Source organism: Ruditapes philippinarum, unplaced genomic scaffold (genome assembly GCF_026571515.1).
Source record: "Ruditapes philippinarum isolate M1 unplaced genomic scaffold, ASM2657151v2 ctg2876_1_1_1_1, whole genome shotgun sequence".
Taxonomy (NCBI): domain Eukaryota; kingdom Metazoa; phylum Mollusca; class Bivalvia; order Venerida; family Veneridae; genus Ruditapes; species Ruditapes philippinarum.
Genome location: NW_026855434.1, coordinates 43,086 through 63,665, shown reverse-complemented (window position 1 = coordinate 63,665; position 20,580 = coordinate 43,086). Strand labels below are relative to the sequence as shown.

Here is a 20,580-nt window from a genome sequence, read left to right as displayed (position 1 = left end):
TTAAACGGCTTTATTTTATATATTTTTTTAAAAAAAATTCCGAAGTTGGTTTTCGATCATCTTATTTTGCAACCGTCAATTTGTTTACTGTCAACATTTTCAGATCGTTATTAAAATTGGTAGTTCCTTCTAATATTTTGTGAAGCTCTCATTTTAATTGTTTATAAATAGAACCGGTGTTAGCCGGGTTTGACGTTAATGTCAAAGTCGTAAATAACACTTAAATGAACCACTTAAACACAAGCTGTCGCGTGAATTTCTCCTATCTTCTTCTCGATAACGCAATTTATCTTCAGTTCTAAAAATAGACTATTTTGCCGAATGGCATTCTTAAATCTTTCACAACACTCGGAGGAACCAATTTTCGCACTTTTTAAATTAACTGTCTGCAAACTGACCTTATCACAGGGTTTGAGTATCAGCAGCAGTGATATTTCTGGGCAGTTTATATCGTCTGCTCTGGAACCTCTGTAATTATATAACAGCCAGTAATAAATTTCAGCCCCAGCACACGAATTCACACTCACGCAGTGCTATCCTATAAAATATTCATGAGCTTCTGCAATAATTTCCAAATAAGGACTTGTTTATATGGCTACAAATACGTGTTTGTGGTAATTTGCAGTTGATGGAGCCTTACTGAGTTTCCTTGTGTGAATGTTCCACTTTGATTATATAAAGAAATAGTACTTTTGGGAACAATATGTCGAAACGCTTTTGCTAGGTAATTCAATTTAGACAGACATGCTTGCAGGCGAGTTTGCCCGCCAGATCTATACAAACTTAATTCATGCAATGATTATAGACGGTAGAAATATTCCTAGTAATTTAATAATTTCATTCCAAAATGATTTATGCGTATTCCTTATTCATGAAAAACAAATCATTATTTATTTAGTCTATTGAAATTGAAGGTCAAATGTTAAATCTTTACAAAGCATCAATAAAAATGTTGTATGTTTGTTGTTATTGCAAACAGCAACTTTATAACACATGTTTATATGTTATTGTTAATATATTGAAATGAGTGTATATTGAATACAAATTAGTATCATAATTGCAATAGTTAGTTATGATGGTCAATATCAGAAATTTTGTAATACAAGTAAATGTTATATGTTTGAAATGATATACTTTTCTGATAGATATTACTGAATATTTGACATTTTTTTCTATTGACCTTTTCAATATGGCTTGTGCAATGAAATACACTTCTGTACTGCACAGTAATACATATTACCCAATCAAAACCATTGCTTATTTATTATCAAAGTTTAACTTAATAGTTCTAAGTATACCATTTTTGGTTATGTTAACTTGCTCATCGCCGGACATATTTCCGGTTTACGGACATGTTTCAGACATGCACACTTATGATTATAACTATTTCTGTTTTCATTTATAGACACTGCACGAGTTTCTAATTTGCCCGAGCATGTAGTACGTCGGATAAATACAATAGCACGTGCCTGGAATGTGTGTAGTACAAGATATCTGATGTATACGTTTAACATGGGTATTCCTAAGCACATCAAAACGAACATGCTATAATTATTATAAATAGGACAGAGATAAATTACATTTTTTTCTACAAAATACGTCTCAATTTAATATTTTATTTTTATTTTTGAATAATGTGAATGTTTATATGATGTCTTATTTTGGACAATTTAGACTTGATACCTCACAAACCATTGAAAATAACCCAAGACGTTCAAAGTATAATAATAATTATAGTACTTTTTGTTCCGTCTGTCTGTCATTCGTACATACCAAGTAGACATTGTAGACATTATGCATTTTTCAGATTCTTTCAGTCACACTTTGAGCTACGGAGTTTGAAAAATAAAACGAATTGTTGTGCTAGATATGAATGCAAGATGAATGTTATAGCACAAGTAAGAAAGTTCGTCTTTGTCTCTGTTATCAATTTTCGTATTCTCTCTGCAACGCATCGGACTACAGTGTTTTAAAGACAAACTAAAAAGTTTTAAATTTGTAGTATGTATGTCTTTCTTGTGAAGGTCTGCATTTGTTGAGAAGCCGCAATTGCAATTTTGGGACAATCTCTGACCGTTCCGAGTTCAGGTTCTACCATAGCCATTAGCACCCAAATAACACAACAGTGCATGTCCGACTTCTAATATGAGTCAGTAATAAAAGGATCCGATCCTTATCCTGTCAAGAGATTAGCTGAAGTACTAAATTTAGTTTCATGCATTGATAATATAAACCATATCTTACATATTTGTTCCGGTAAAAATGGCCAAAAAAGAATATGGCATGTAAGGAGAATGTAAATTTACCACTCGTACATATTACATGTACAATCTGACTAAAGTTCAGATATACTTTTTTCACTTATGTAGATCTGGTGACGACCGTAGATGTCTCGTTTTCTTTATAATTCGGATTTTACCGGGACTGCTTTTTTTAGCCATGCAATCAAACCGGTTTTGTCATAGGCATTAGAAGAAGTATCAAACTACCTCTATCCGTTGAAGTTAAACAAATTGTTGATTTTTGTTAGAAATAAAATGTTTAAAGTAATTTTTAACAAATTTACTTGAAATAATAGTCAACTTTTAATGTGCAAGATTGTTTACTAGTTTACCTTGTCGGTTTTTATGGACAACGCAATGTTTGTTCTCGAAATCGTGAAAATTAGCTAATCAGTATTGGTGTTCCCAGGGTTAAAATTTGAAACCACATCGCTTTTAGAATTATGAAAGCTCGCCGATGATTTGCTGCGTAAAGGTAACCTGAAATGACTTCGCATTTGGTCACGGTCAGATCTAAAAGCGGAGCGTTATTTAGAAAAGATTTTAATCAGAATGGTGTTATACAAATTTGATCTGTGGCAGATAAGTTCAATTTTGCAATTATTTGTAAAATAAGTGGCTTTATGCAAAAGATAAATGAACAGTTGATAAATTGGGAAATCCAGGAAACTCTCTTATCTTTGGCGATATTTTTCTTCCGGATAATTACTGTAATTATTGTCTAAACTAATGAAGATTTATATTAGCTGTTTGAGAACAAGACCTTTGGTATTTAAAGGACATTTCGTAGGAAGACAATTCTGTCATTCGTTAATTGAATTATGTTTGCTGCTACAGTAGGTTTATCACGATACAATTTTTACATTGCATAATGTTAAGATGTGACAATTTGAGACATTATTTTCAGTGAAACTTGAGAGGTTATTTAGGGGTCTGACATCTTTACATCGTTTTGCATCATTCTGTAATCTTAATACACAAAACAAATATCGAGGTATGTAATGCCGTTGTCCAATGATACAAATAAAGGCCCCAACAGACGGTAGGTTTAAGTTGTAAGACCGTAATTCTATGTTATATCATCAGGTATACCTTTATAACATTTTCCACCAAACTGATCCCTTGCAATATTTCGACAGTATTATGACAGTAAATGCTATAATAGTTGGTAATGACCAATTGATGAGACTGTTTACGTTCGGCTGGAGCATAAAGGGAGGAGCATATAGGCAATAACCATTATTTCTGGAATAATTGAATAACACCGCCCCAAATCATGTTCCGTGTGCTGGTCTTACGGTAAAGAATTGTCTTCAGGAGTTAATGAGAAATTATCCTAGCAATAAAATTCCTCAAGTTTTTAAAATTATCTGGTCTATAATCCTTTTTTGAGTATTTGGGATTCGAACATCGCCCAAATCCTGCTTCTTTTTTTAACATCTGCTTGACTCACCTTGCAACTGCATTTTTGCCCTAATTATTCTGAAATTTCATTCATTACACACTTTTTCAGGTGATAAATTGAAAATCTGTCACTTGTCGTCGTTAAAGTTCTGTACAACAAGAATTCAAAAATAGAACATGTTCTATCCGCTTAACCTAGTATAAAGGTTTACAGAGTCAATAAATAGTAGCCTTCATACATTAAGACTTGCTTGTTCTAAGTTTTAATTGTTGTTGTACTTCTGAATCCTACGTCTGTTAAGGCCTTACAACAACTACGCACACGAGATAACACAGTTTTGGTGCTTTTGCACTTATAGTGTTTTTGCACTGAAATACAGACACGTAAATTTCATATCAAATATATGTATATTGAAAATAAATATTTGTTATAGTTTCTGGTATCTTAACGTCGTTTCATCGAACAAGCGCGTGTGTATGCGTGCGTGCGTCCGCGAGCGTTCGTGCGTGCGTCCATGCGAGTGCATATGCATGTGAGTATGGAAATTGTGATATTGTTTTCTTTATGTTTTTTGAACATTTTTTTATCTTATGTTGACCATAGAAAAACAGAAAACATCTTAAAACTCCATCGGGCTTTTTCCCAAAATATCTTTTAATACATGAAACCAGTTTTCGTCAGAAAATCTCTAAAACATCCAAACTGCTTAAAGAAAATTAAAAAACGATTACGTGAAAACTTGAGAGGGTCGACACTTGTATTCCGGAATTAGCTATAAATGTCAAAGTGAAAGACATACCAATTACTCATAGTCTTTAAATTATTCACTATGTCTGGAAAATATATAATACATTTATGAGGGCATCCAAACTTACAATTTTGTAAGATCACACATAAGATGGTAAAAAAATTGAAATTTTACTAAAGAAAACTAGAGGATGCTTTTGTAAAAAAGCGCATGTCTCCCCCACTGCTGAGAATAACTGTGAATGGAAACAGGAATGGAAATGGAGATAAGATAATGTAAATACCCGGTAGTCACTTCAATGAAGGCTGTCTATGGATGGTTTCTATTGTTAAGGTTAAGAACTCTAGTTATCATCCGGAAATGAGAAAATGACCAATGGTCACTGTGACCTTAACCTTTGACCTACTGACCCCATAAACAAGAGGGATCATCTGCTCAATAAGACCAATCATCCTATGAAGTTTGAGGGTTGTAGGTCTAAAGGAACTCTAGTTATCATCCGGAAAGGAGAAATTAACCAACGGTCGCTGTGACCTTGACCTTTGACCTACTGACCATTAAAACAATAGGGATCATTTGATTAATAAGACCAATCATCCTATGAAGTTTGAGGGTTGTAGGTCAAAAGGAACTCTAGTTATCATCCGGAAATGAGAAATTGACCAACGGTCAGTGTGACCTTGACCTTTGACCTACTGACCCCAAAAACAATAGGGATCATCTGCTCTATAAGACCAATCATCCTATGAAGTTTGAGGGCTGTAGGTCAAAAGGAACTCTAGTTATCATCCGGAAACGAGAAATTGACCAACGGTCACTGTGACCTTGACCTTTGAACTACTGACCCCAAAAACAATAGGGATCATCTGCTCAATAAGACCAATCATCCTATGAAGTTTGAGGTCTGTAGGTCTAAAGGAACTCTAGTTATCATCAGGAAACGAGAAATTGACCAACGGTCAGTGTGACCTTGACCTTTGACCTACTGACCCCAAAAACAATAGGGATCATCAGCTCTATAAGACCAATCATCCTATGAAGTTTGAGGGCTGTAGGTCAAAAGGAACTCTAGTTATCATCCGGAAACGAGAAATTGACCAACGGTCACTGTGACCTTGACCTTTGAACTACTGACCCCAAAAACAATAGGGATCATCTGCTCAATAAGACCATTCATCCTATGAAGTCTGAGAGCTGTAGGTCAAAAGGAACTCTAGTTATCGTCCGGAAACGAAGAATGGACGGACGGACGGACTGACGGACGGACGGACTGACGGACGGACAGGGCAAAAACAATATGTCTCCCCCCGAGGTGGGGGAGACATAATTAAACGTGTATTGACTAAGATATAAAACATGGCTTATCATTCCAATAAGGACATGCAAAAGAAAACGTATACGTGCGCATCATGGGTCTGTGATTTTGAATCTTGGTTTCGCAGATTTTGCACTTTTTTTTCGAATATGTGACAAAAATAAATCATTCTGATACGTAAAATTATATAGTTCAAGTATCAAATCTTTTGTAATGATTTAGATATATAGGAAAAACTACTTTATTCTTCATAGTGTAAACTGTTACCCAGTATCTTATTACATATCTTAACAAAGCAGACCGTCGCTTGCAAATGCCTGGAATTGTTGGTGCCCAATCGGTTGTACAATAAATCATTTAAATCAAATCACAGTAAGAACATTAAAGGCACATGCCTCAGTAAACCATATTTTTAAAATACTTAAGAAATGCCAAACATTTGATAGTGCTTCAGTAATGGATTAAGAGCATGTAAGAGATTCAACACCTAAAAAAAGTAAAAACGTAATCATATTCTTTGATGTATTCATATGTCGGAGACTACCAGAACTTTAATGTGGTACTAACGTGTAATGCCATGAACAGCAGCAAATGGTTCCAAACTGACAGAATGTTTAAATAAACGAGAAGACACCTCTTTTGTGATGTACGTATTTCATATGTGTACGGTTAATGTGAAGATGCTTGAAGCTTTGGAAGAAGAAAACAGATAACTTCTGAAACAGAATCCAGGAGCATCGTTTTACAATTAAAATCAAAATACTGCTGACCTCTGTAGCTTTATTAAAACAGTATGTGATTTTATAAATTTAAATGTTTATGAGTCGTCACGATTTTACACGAAATAAAAAAAGAGACTCAAAACACAGGAAGTCTTAAGTAAGGTCTGCTTATAAATTATATTATTTATTCATTTTCTTTGATTAAATTTGCAGTTTGAACAATTAGCAATAACCAACGATTTTTCGAAAAATCGATATAGACTGAGCTTATTTTGAAAGACACTACAATTTAGACTACAAGGTGACTTTCCAATGAAAAATCGCCCTCATGTATGAAACATTGTCATTGATAACTTGATTGTTAGAAAAGTTCAACTGAGAAAGCTTGATATCGATTAACCATTAAGTGAAGGAATCGAAAATGATAAAACAATGCCAGACCAAAGTGCACTTTCATACAGGCTGACTAGACTCTATACTGTTGTCCCTCAATTTTGTATGCTATATAACATGTTAAAAGCAGCTAAAAACAAAATCCGATTAAGCATTATAAAAAGCTATTGCGTCATTTTAGCGATCTTTAATGACACATTTATTATTTCTAGCTTTCACAGTAAAATTTATCAAATCGTAAAAAGAAGAGTCATTTTGAATGCGCTTGTAACATTTTGGTTGACATATTTCTTTTATATCTATTCATTCGCATACGCTAATAACATTTTAAAGAATAATAGAAAACAGCCATAAAGTAGGTCTTCCATAATCTGGACACTGACATCAAGTCCAAAAGTTAATTAAGCTAGTAATAAATATTACTTGCACCCAGAAGGAAATAACTAACCAAATGTTGAACGTCAGTCGACATAAATAACACATATTTTCATTTCAGGTTAACAAAGGCAATTTACGCGTATATTTGTTTTTATAGTTATACCGCCTTGTGCTCTATTCATAATTCAAGAAAAAGTATCCATCTAGAAGACGTTACTGACAACAACAATCCTGGTAATACATTTAAGAAAATAACATGAGGCCATATTTGGCGCAAATGTTAAAAAAATGATCAAACAAAAAATGAAGATTTGGCATTATTTTATTGTAACAAGTTATAACAGCAATGTATTAAACTCATTTGTCTTGATATCATACTCTCTTTCCAATCACGTACTGTAAAGACAATAAAGTAATCACAAATAAATAAATAAGTAAAATAGAGAAAAGATCCCTAAAGAAAGTAAAAAACCCGGCAAAATCGAAAATGTTGCAGGCTCGGTTTTATTAAGCCTGTCCACGGACGGTACTGTCAAATGCAAACTTCCGCCCACGCTCCCTAGCACCGGCTTAAGCAGAATTCGACGTAAAAAGACATCCGCAGATCTGTTCATACGGCGGTCATTATGGAATCTTTAAAGTGACACGCGAGTACCATTCCATGAAAAGCGGCGTATGGTCCCAAAGTAAAAAATGCATGCGCCCTAAATGAGAAAACAATGGGCGAAACCACGAAATACTTTTAAGATTAAAATATTGTTACATCATATAATTTCTATATTTTTGCTTTCAAGTTTAAAATCGCAAAGTACGTTTCATTTTGCTTTTAAATTATAACTTCATATTTAATTGAGCACACCCACAGTAACTAATTTCAAGACTATTTTTAAAATAATCTTTGTGTAAGTGGTGGGTATGTAACTGGTTATTTCAGTGTTTCCATTACGCACACGTTTCAAGAATCATACTCTAAATTGAATTTTGAAACTGTTTAAAAATAGTAAAATATTCTGTCAAGTCAAAGTTTAAGTAATATACATTCCACATAAAAATCTGTCAAGCCAAAATGAAAGTCATATACAAAACACTGTTCTAATAACGTGTCAAAATTTGCAAAAACTTCTCGAGGTAATAAATGAATAGAATATATGAAAAATAAGGTGATAAAGTAACCATGAAAAAAAACATGTGATAGAAGAATGAAGTTATTCAATTTTGGCATAAACCTTATTTATGAAAAGGATTGATAAAAATGTGTATATATTGTATGCATTCTAACGAAAAGAGCTATTCTGTTTTAATAAGTTTTGCATTGTTTGTATTTGCAAACTATGCAAGGAAAATTGAGTGTATCTATTTTAAAAAAAAAGGAGAAAAAAGTGTAAAAAAAACTTAAGGTACGTATTGATCATAAAACTAGTATACCTTAATTCACACAGGCAAATCTTCTCAATACTCAAGTGATATCCTTCTAAACATTTTCCAACGTAAGGGGCCTTGCATCCTTGCGCACATTCCAAATCCGTAAAGCAAACTTTATTAAAGAGAAAAGTCTGACAGTTTTTAAGTCTGAAACCTAATTAAGCAAACATCGATATATCTTATCAAGCATTATTGCATTAATGACATATTAAGTATTTATTGTACTATTTAATCAAACATTTCTTGAATTATTTGATTAAACGTATATTCAATTATATATTAAAGAATACCTTGGAAAATTCCATGAAACATCACTGAGACCCTGTCAGGCAGGTAAGTGGCACAGAAGACTGTGCTCTACGTATATCGGTGGCAAAAGCTTGTCATATTCGGTTCTTGCAAATTGATTATAATGAAATTATTTTAGATTAAACAGTATACAACTGTATATGGTATCTTATTCAGCATATACATTAATTTAACATACATTTCTCACAAGAGCAAACTCCATTCATTTGCACAGCCGGGTCTGTGGTAAACTGAGTGCAATGAGGAATGTGTGCAACCCCTCTACAAGACATGTTAAATGCGTTCCCACAATCAAAATCAGTCACATCATTGTTCACGTGACACCGGTAACATAGAACGTCGCCTGTGAATGAAAAAAACATTAAATTATAAATTTGAATAATAACTTTACTTTTCTGTCAGTATAGCTGAGACATTTACCATCAAATCATTTTATATAGTACTGAAATAAGCAGATGACAGTGACAACTTTTACGTAAGAACATTTATGTTAGGCAAAGAAATATCACTCAAACTAGATTGTCTGCGTGAAAGAAAAATAATATAAAATACTACAATTATCCTGTTTTCAGATTCAAAATAATTTAATATTTTAACAAACAAATAACAAAAGGTGGATAAACATACTAGGATATTTTTCTGAAAGGTAGATTTGCTGGGGTCAATCAATGAAGAGGATCTCAATGCCCCTTCCCCACTTTACCTCCTCCACCCTTAAGTTCAAATAAGCTTTCGTCATGAATTAGCTTAAATATTGCTTAATGTCGATCCATTTGAATAAATCTATTTGTTTTTTACTACGACAAAATAGTATATCGCTTAGTATAACACCTTTTGTTTAACTTCAATTTTTAAACAACCATGCAAAAAATGTGAATTATGTACAACATTGATTTGTTTGGAGATACTCTCTTTCCGTGAACTTTTAAATAAACAATTGTAGAGACAAAAAATGACTGAACTTACCAATCTTTACCAGGCATATTATGGTGAGAAACAAATATATTATTTCAGAATAATATTTCATTGTCAGTCCTATAAGTAATATTGTCTGTAGTAAACACTCGGCGTTTTACATGTTCATAAAGATAACACTGTAACAAATCGTGACAGAAATGTTACAACCTTTGCATATGTTTATCTCCCTATGACATTAATATTGCTTCCAAATGGATATAACAAGAAGTTGAAGTATTAAGTGCTTAAGTTCTAGTATTTGGGGTTTTGTTTAACTATATACACTCAATACTTTGTCCGGTAATTTTCTGACTTGCATAAATAGAATAAAAATCATTATAATAATACAGAGAAATTTATCAAATTGAGATTTAAACACTTGTATACTATGTCGTTTATGCCGTGAAGACCGAAAATGCGGAAGAATAACAATGTTTCCTGCATCATTAACAGTTGACTACGCGTGCGCATAGTCTTTTAAAATAGTATATGATAAAAGAGTATCTCTTTTAATATTTTATGAACTTGGTACTGCGGTTCACTGCGGTTCCTTTCTTATTTATACTGTCAAAATAAGTGTGCACCAAAAAATTGTAAACATCTGGTCAGTCTCGCTTCATAACCCTTTTTTCTATATTCATTTAACCCCTAACAAGCTAAAAATGAAAAGATATAATTATCCATCGTTCATTCTTGACCAAGTCATTCATCCTTGTTTTAAATGTTTTTAATATGAGTGTTATCTAAATAGCAAATTAAGCCGTTGCTACGACTTATACAATACTGAACACATTGATAAAATTTGCTCCACCAACATGTTACATGTCTTAAATAACAACATAAGTCTGAATGGAGTGACAGGCACTGTAGAATTCTTGAGCCCCGGATTAATATCGCCCAAGCTATTCTCCCGTATATCCAATCAGCAACTTGTATAACGAATTTATAACACTGAACATTCTTACAACAAGTTCATAAAAACCAACACCTTGGGCTGTTTTCAAAAGACGCAAAATAACAGTCAATGAGGTATAAAGCCACCATTGCGGTATTAGTTTAAACTTTATATTGAAGTTGAGAAATGTAGTATTTATTTAAGAGGTCAAACTTTGAAATCCTATCTCTCATTTAAGAAAAACATGCAATGGAAATTTATATGAAAGCTTGAACTCCATGACAATGCAGCTAAAAAAAAAAACATAACATAGATTTAAAGCAGTTAATATATAAATAAACTGCTTATAATCCATATTATGTTCAAAAGTACTTCGCACATAAGGAAACAAGTTTCAAATGAGGGTGTTTAAAGTTTTACTTCCTGAAAAAAAATCCCATTTAGGAAATACTGGCCAAACATATGTTGTTACTACAGTTTTTATGTAACATATTCGGAATTTCAATGTAAATGCAATTTAGCACATTCAATATGAATGATGTAAATGATCAATGTTTATATCGTATATATACTTTATTTATGTATGTGTAATGTTGATATTATTGTACATGATCCATGTTTTTGTTGTACACCATTCAAGTTTATATTGTACATGATCCATGTTTTTGTTGTACACCATTCCAGTTTATATTGAACATGACTCATGTTTTTGTTATACACCATTCCAGTTTATATTGTACATGATCCATGTTTTTGTTGTACACCATTCCAGTTTATATTGAACATGATCCATGTTTTTGTTGTACATCATTCCAGTTTATATTGTACATGTACATGATTCATGTTTTGTTGTACACCATTCAAGTTTATATTGTACATGATCCATGTTTTGTTGTACACCATTCCATTTTATATTGTACATAATCAATGTTTTTGTTGTACACCATTCCAGTTTATATTGTACATGTACATGATTCATGTTTTGTTGTACACCATTCAAGTTTATATTGTACATGATCCATGTTTTTGTTATACACCATTCCAGTTTATATTGTACATGTACATGATTCATGTTTTGTTGTACACCATTCCAGTTTATATTGAACATGATTCATGTTTTTGTTATACACCATTCCAGTTTATATTGTACATGATCCAGGTTTTTGTTGTACACAATTCCAGTTTATATTGAACATGATCCATGTTTTTGTTGTACATCATTCCAGTTTATATTGTACATGTACATGATTCATGTTTTGTTGTACACCATTCAAGTTTATATTGTACATGATCCATGTTTTGTTGTACACCATTCCATTTTATATTGTACATAATCAATGTTTTTGTTGAACATCATTCCAGTTTATATTATACATGTACATGATTCATGTTTTGTTGTACACCATTCAAGTTTATATTGTACATAATCCATGTTTTTATTGTACACCATTTCATTTTATATTGTACATGATCCATGTTTTTGTTGTCCACAATTCCAAATTATATTGTTCATAATTCATGTTTTTGTTGTACACCATTCCAGTTTATATTGTTCACGATCCATGTTTTTGTTGTACACGATTCCAGTTTATATTTACTTGATCCATGTTTTTGTTGTACACCATTCCAGTTGATATTGTACATGATTCATGTTTTTGTTGTACACCATTCAAGTTTTTATTGTACATTGTACATGATTCATGTTTTTGTTGTACACCATTCCAGTTTATATTGTACATAATCTATGCTTTTGTTGTACACCATTCCAGTTTATATTGTACATGATCAATGTTTTTGTTGTACATCATTCTAGTTTATATTGTACATGATCCATGCTTTTGTTGTACACCATTCCAGTATATATATTGTCCATGATCCATGTTTCTTGTACACTATTCGAGTGTATATTGTACATGATCCATGTTTTTGTTGTACTCCATTCCAGTTTATATTGTACATGATCCATGTTTTTGTTGTACACCAGTCCAGTATATATATTGTTCAGAGATCCATGGTTTTATTGAACACCATTCCATTTTATATTGTACATGATCCATGTTTTTGTTGTACACCATTCCAGTTATATTGTACATGTACAAAATTCATTTTTTGGTGTACACCATTCCAGTTTATATTGTACATGATCCATGTTTTTGTTGTACACCATTCCAGTTTATATTGAACATGATCCATGTTTTTGTTGTACATCATTCCAGTTTATATTGTACATGTACATGATTCTTGTTTTGTTGTACACCATTCAAGTTTATATTGTACATGATCCATGTTTTGTTGTACACCATTCCATTTTATATTGTACATAATCAATGTTTTTGTTGTACACCATTCCAGTTTATATTGTACATGTACATGATTCATGTTTTGTTGTACACCATTCAAGTTTATATTGTACATGATCCATGTTTTTGTTATACACCATTCCAGTTTATATTGTACATGTACATGATTCATGTTTTGTTGTACACCATTCCAGTTTATATTAAACATGATTCATGCTTTTGTTATACACCATTCCAGTTGATATTGTACATGATCCATGTTTTGTTGTACACCATTCCAGTTTATATTAAACATGATTCATGCTTTTGTTGTACACCATTCCAGTTTATATTGTACATGATCCATGTTTTGTTGTACACAATTCCAGTTTATATTGAACATGATCCATGTTTTTGTTGTACATCATTCCAGTTTATATTGTACATGTACATGATTCATGTTTGTTGTACACCATTCCAGTTTATATTAAACATGATTCATGCTTTTGTTATACACCATTCCAGTTGATATTGTACATGATCCATGTTTTGTTGTACACAATTCCAGTTTATATTGAACATGATCCATGTTTTTGTTGTACATCATTCCAGTTTATATTGTACATGTACATGATTCGTGTTTTGTTGTACACCATTCAAGTTTATATTGTACATGATCCATGTTTTGTTGTACACCATTCCATTTTATATTGTACATAATCAATGTTTTTGTTGAACATCATTCCAGGTTATATTGTACATGTACATGATTAATGTTTTGTTGTACACCATTCAAGTTTATATTGTACATGATCCATGTTTTGTTGTACACCATTCCATTTTATTTTGTACATAATCCATGTTTTTATTGTACACCATTTAATTTTATATTGTACATGATCCATGTTTTTGTTGTCTACCATTCCAGTTTATATTGTACATGATTCATGTTTTTGTTGTACACCATTCCAGTTTATATTGTTCATGATCCATGTTTTTGTTGTACACGATTCCAGTTTATATTTACATGATCCATGCTTTTGTTGTACACCATTCCAGTTTATATTGTACATGATTCATGTTTTTGTTGTAGACCATTCAAGTTTTTATTGTACATTGTACATGATTCATGTTTTTGTTGTACACCATTCCAGTTTATATTGTACATAATCTATGTTTCTGTTGTACACCATTGCAGTTTATATTGTACATGATCAATGTTTTTGTTGTACATCATTCTAGTTTATATTGTACATGATCCATGCTTTTGTTGTACACCATTCCAGTATATATATTGTCCATGATCCATGTTTCTTGTACACTATACGAGTGTATATTGTACATGATCCATGTTTTTGTTGTACACCATTCCAGTTTATATTGTACATGATCCATGTTTTTGTTGTACACCAGTCCAGTATATATGTTGTTCAGAGATCCATGGTTTTATTGAACACCATTCCATTTTATATTGTACATGATCCATGTTTTTGTTGAACACCATTCCAGTTTATATTGTACATGTACAAAATTCATTTTTTTGGTGTACACCATTCCAGTTTATATTGAACATGATCCATGTTTTTGTTGTACCCCATTCCAGTTTATATTGTACATAATCCATGTTTTTGTTGTACACCATTCAAGTTTATATTGTACATGATCCATGTTTTGTTGTACACCATTCCATTTTATATTGTACATAATCTATGTTTTTGTTGTACACCATTCCAGTTAATTTTGTACATGATCCATGTTTTTTTGTTGTACACCATTCAAGTTTATATTGTACATAATCCATTTTTTTGTTGTACACCATTCAAGTTTATATTGTACATGATTCATGTTTTGTTGTACACCATTCCAATTAATATTGTACATGATTCATGTTTTCGTTGTACACCATTCCAGTTTATATTGTACATGATCCATGTTTTTGCTGTACATCATTCCAGTTTGTATTGTACATGTACCATGTTTTTGTTGTACATCATTCCAGTTTATATTGTACATATTCCATGTTTTTTTGTTAACTATTCAAGTATAAATTGTACATATTCCATGTTTTTGTACACTATTCAAGTATATATTGTACATGATCCATGTTTTTCTTGTACATAATTCGAGTTTATATTGTACATTGTCCATGTTTTTTGTACACTTATTGTACATGATCCATGTTTTTTTCTTGTACACTATTCGCGTTTCTATTGTACATTTGTACATGATCCATGTTTTTCTTGTACTCGATTCATTTTGTCACACATTTTATACATGTGCAATAACACATTGTCAAACAAAAAATGCTTTTACACCAAAATGTGATTAATAGTTGACCTTGAATGAGTTTACCTTGACTGTTATAACTTAAAGGTAAGTCAGTAGGGTTTTCTCTAGAAATTTTCAATTGAGAGACCTTAATTGGGACTCGTGCTCATTAAAAATGAGGGTCCCATAGAATATTATGAGGGTCCAAATCATATGTACTACATGTTTACTTTATAAACTATAAACTAACATAAGAAAACTGCGAGATTTCTTTGCAGCCGATAATTTTTACCCTAAGCAACAGTAAAGACTTGTACGCTTTTTATAGGGTAGTCTAAATTCTATCGTTTCCATTTTATTCCGTTTTTTGAACGGTTTTTAATTGAAAGAAATATAAATTTGCATAAAGAAATTTGAAACAAGTCTACTTATTTACATAATTTCTCTAAAATACTGAATGAACAGAAATGCCTTGTGTGAGTAAATGTTCGCAAAACAAGAGTAAATGCGGGTCCTAGGACGCATGAAACTTGTGTTAATGTACACCATTTAACATTAAAAGTTAAAATTAAAGTGACATTTTTTCTTTCAACGTTTTAATAGATGATCACCTTGACCAGGACAAAAATATACACTGAAAAGGGACATGAGTACACTTCAAACATTATATTGAAAGATACACAAGCAAAGTTAAAAAACTGTTAAAAGAAGTAGATAATTCAGAACAACTGTTAAGTTTGTCATCTGATCCTGCTGCTATACAGCAAATACATGCAACATAGCTTCAGTATTATGAAGATTTCATGAAGCCTTATGAAACATATCATACATTGTTTTCTTCAGAAGAAAAGGGAAAAGATGACGAATTAATGAATGCATCATATAAGAAATTGTTTGATTTGAAGAAACGTGATGAAAGCTGGTTTGCAGAAAAGGCCCCGCGTATGCTTAATTGATAACAAAAGAGGTTCGGGAAGTTTGATCAGTGCTAATTCCAGGCATAATCCTGTTTTAGGTCAAATTTCGTTAGAGACAATGAAAGAAAGTCAGAGGGGAACGGAACTGCAAGCTAGAGCTGCTACTTTAAATAGGAAAACAAAAATTAGAAGAAGACAAATTGAAATTTAAGAGAAGAGGAGTTAGAATTACACACATGTCAGTGAAGCCAATTCTATAGCAATTGAGGAGTTAGAAAGGAGTATATAATTGTGGTGTCTGTTATCAAGATACTGTTCAGCCTTTAAACCCAGATTCTGCAGAATTTCATTCTCATGAGTATGAAACTGAAAAGAAAATAGCACCACCGGGTAAATGTCTCAAATCAAACAGATATTAATTTTCTGAAATTATTGAATAAACCGAAAGCAGAGGTTCATAAGTTCAGGGGAGAAGCACTTGAATTTCAGAGGTTTATGAGACAATTTCGAGTAAGAGTGATTGAAAATACTGATTCTTATGACGAAAGAATAAACTTTTTACTACAATACACAGAAGGAGAGGCTAATAGAATTGTAAAGGGATACTTACATTTAGACTCTGGAACGGAACAGGTTATAAGACTGCTATGAATGAGTTTAAAAGTAGATACGGTGATCGACAAATGCTTACGATAAAAGAGCGCAAGAGTGGCAAAAATCAGACCAGACGACCCAAAGCTTTAGACAAATCTGTATTCTTGAAGGAGTGTTTACATGCAGTTGAATATCTTGAAGCGGCAAGAGTGCTTGAATATTAAGAAAATATAAAGTCAATCATGAAGAAGCTATCGTACTATCTATGATAAATTTAGAAACATTGTGCATGTTTTGAATCAAAGCGGTCACATTGTGAAATTTAATAATCTAGTAACATTCGTTGAAAGGGAAGCAAAGAAAGCTAATGATCCTTTGTTTGGCAGGATGCGAATTGATGCTGGAGATAAGTTGAAAAGCAGTCGGCAAATGAAGGATAACAGACAGTCTTCGAGAAATTTTGCTACAAGTGTAAGTAAAGACGCAGAGCAGACGTCACAGCCCAAGAGTAATCAATCAGAAAATACTGTAAATTGTGTGTATTGTAACGCAGAACATTCGTTAGACACTTGCAAGGCAATTACTGAGCAATTACTGAAAGAAAGGTACAATTTCTTAAAAACTAAAGGTCTATGCTTCGGATGTTTGAAACCAGGACATCAAAAGGTCAATTGAACAAGAAAGATGATTTGCATTATTTGTAAGAAACCACATACAAGTATACTTTACGTGAAACCGACAGACAAGGGCAAATCGTATGTGGTTTCAGCTGCTACACGTCAGCAGGGGCTGAATTTCGTCAGGTGTTGCCAATACTGCCCGTAAAAATTAAATCAAAAGACAGCAATCTCGTGTTTGAGTCGTATGCTTTCCTTGATAGTGGTAGAACATTTACATTTTGTCCTGAAAACTTACTCAATTAATTGATTGCAACAGGAAGAGCACGTAAAGAAACTATTCATGACTGAAACTAGAACTGTGTCCAAAGGACACATATGCCCCCACTGACAACATATATATGGTATATAGTGAAAAAATCAACAAAGGGTCATAATTCTGTTAAATTTAGTCGCATCAAAAATTTCTTCCTTTACTGCCATCTACAAATTAAGGTTGTTCATCCCTGGAAGTTTAAGCAAAATCTGCCATCCGGTATAAAAGAAGTTGCGTTCACAAAATTTCTACACAGTATACAGTGAAAAAATCAACAAAGGGCCATAATTTTGTTAAAATTGGTCGCAGCGAAAATTCCTTCCTTTACTGCCATCTACACATTAAGGTCGTTCATCCCTGGAAGTTTAAGCAAAATCTGTGCCATCCGGTTTAAGAGGAATTGCGTTCACAAGATCTCGGGACGTACGGACAGACGAACATACATACGGACGGACGGACAGACAGACGTACGGACGGACGGACAAGTGTAACGCTATATGCTTCCCATTTTATGGGGGCATAAAAAGAAAGCAAAATTGTCTTGTGATTACGGGTTTAGAGATCTTGCCTTTAGACGAGTCCGAAGCCATTGAACTTCCGAAAGTATACTCTCGACCAAACTTACCTGTGTCTTTAGAAGACAGAATCACAAGTACGGGGCTTGAAAAATGGCCACATTTAAACGATGTTAACTTAAACATGATCGATTCCGAAGTTAAAATATTGACTGGTGTTGACGTAGCGAGGCCGCTTGAGCCATGGGACGTAACCTTAAGCATTGGCGATAGCCCATTTGCGATAAGAAACAACTTTTGGTTTGGCCATTTATGATCCTGTGGATTGAAACGGTGTTGACCAGGAACCATGTAACCTCTTGCAGATGAGCAAATTAAAAGGAACTTAAACCGAATATTCTAGAGAGGTTAAACCTTTTCTAAATAAAGTATTGGATTTTACGTCACACCGACACAGCATAGGTCATTTGGCGACGAACCCACAGCGGCGAGGGGCAAGTGGTTTGAAGTTAACGACCTTAACCACTCGGCCACGGACGCCCCACTAGAGACAGTATCAGAGTCGGCAAAGTTAGAAAATACATACAAAGGACATACAAATGCCAAATAATAGAAACGCAAAAGAGAAAAGACTGTTATTGCTCGGTTAGCGTCTTAAAGGTGATGCAAATTTTAAAGAACAGTATTGTGAAGTCATTGACAAAGTACTAAAAAGTGATTACGCATGTAAGGTTCCGAGAAATAAACAGACGCAAAATGATGGTCGATTTTGGTATTTGCCTCATCATGATGTGATACATCCAAAGAAAAACAAATTACGTGTTGTATTTGACTATGCCGCACGCTTTCAATAAAGGTCATTAATGATGAATTATCTCAAGGACCCAATCTCAAAAACACACTATTGTTAGGAACATTTATCACATTTCGAAAAGACAAAATTGCAATCATGGGGGACATTGACAGTATGTTTTATCAGGTCAGGGTTACAGAATGTGACACTAGCTTTCTACGGTTTATATGGTGGAAAGAATTAAGTGGACACAAATAAATAATTGATTGGGTTCCAAATGATGGGTTACTTATTTGGTGCAAAATCTTCACAAAGCTGTGCAAACTACGTTTTGAAAAGAACTGCTTAGGACTTTAGTGGTAAGACAGACGTTGATATTCTTGAGTGACACGGTGGTGAAAAAATTCTACGTATATGACTGTCAGTTGACAAGGTTAATCACTCGAAATTTGTGGTGAAAGATTTACAAACAGTATTAGGCCAAGGCGAGTTTCATATTGCAAAGTGATTGAGCAATAGTCAAGTACTCTCTTCCGGCCATTGACAGAGCAAAGGAGTTTCAAGACCTGGATTTAGATCAAGATGTTCTTCCAATTGATGGTGCTCTTGGAGAGCAATAGAATGTTGAATCAGACAAATTTTGTTTCGAGGTTAACCTAAAATAATGTCCACTCGCCACACGATGTATGTTATCTATGGTCAGCAGTTTTTATGACTCTTTAGGATTTCTAGCACCATTTATGTTTCAAGCCAAGAACATATTGAAAGTTTTGTGCTGCTTAGGTAAAGGTTGGGACGATCCCGTTTCAGAAAAGGTAGTTGAAAGAAGGGGCAGCATCATTACATTATTGTTCAGATGCAAGTGAGACTGGTTATGTGATTGTCACATATCTTAGAAAGGTAGATTTAAAGGATCGAATGAATTGCTCTTTTGTGATAGGAAAGTCACATCGTTGAAACAGGTAACAATTCCAATGTTAGAGCAACTGCAGCCACGGTTGCCTTTCGCACAGACAAAATGTTGTAATCTGAGACTGACATTTTGGTTGATAAACGCTCACTCTGCTATTAGAAAACTTATTTCAAGCTGTGTTGTATGTCGTAGACAAAGAGTAAAGGTTGGTGAACAGAAGATGTCCAGCCTACTGAAAGATCGACCACACCAGATGACCCCCGTTTACATTAGTAGGTTTTGACTACTTCGGTCCCTTCTAAGTTTAACAAAGTAGCGGCTATGTAAAACGTTATTGTGTCATATTTACATGTTTAACAAGAAGAGCAATTAATTTGGAAGTTGCAGCACGTTAAGATACTAAATCTTACATCAATGCACCATGGCGTTTCATATCACGACGGGGTCAAGTCACAAAAATTAGGTCTGATGGAAGTTACTTTATTGGTGCTAACACAGAATTTAAAAAAAAAGCTATTCAGGATTGGAATTAACATCAAATT

General features: G+C 33.2%; 1 protein-coding gene across 1 annotated transcript; it reads right to left on the bottom strand.

Moving 5' to 3' along the window:
- Positions 1–7,547: 7,547 nt before the first annotated feature.
- LOC132743330 (uncharacterized) lies at positions 7,548–10,096 on the bottom strand. Its single transcript, XM_060731862.1, has 4 exons — positions 9,941–10,096; positions 9,153–9,317; positions 8,669–8,777; positions 7,548–7,639 (listed from the first exon to the last, which is right to left on the bottom strand). Exons 1-4 carry the CDS (start codon positions 9,999–10,001, stop codon positions 7,633–7,635), a joined length of 342 nt encoding a protein of 113 aa, XP_060587845.1. The 5' UTR covers positions 10,002–10,096; the 3' UTR covers positions 7,548–7,632.
- Between the last annotated feature and the right edge of the window lie 10,484 nt (positions 10,097–20,580).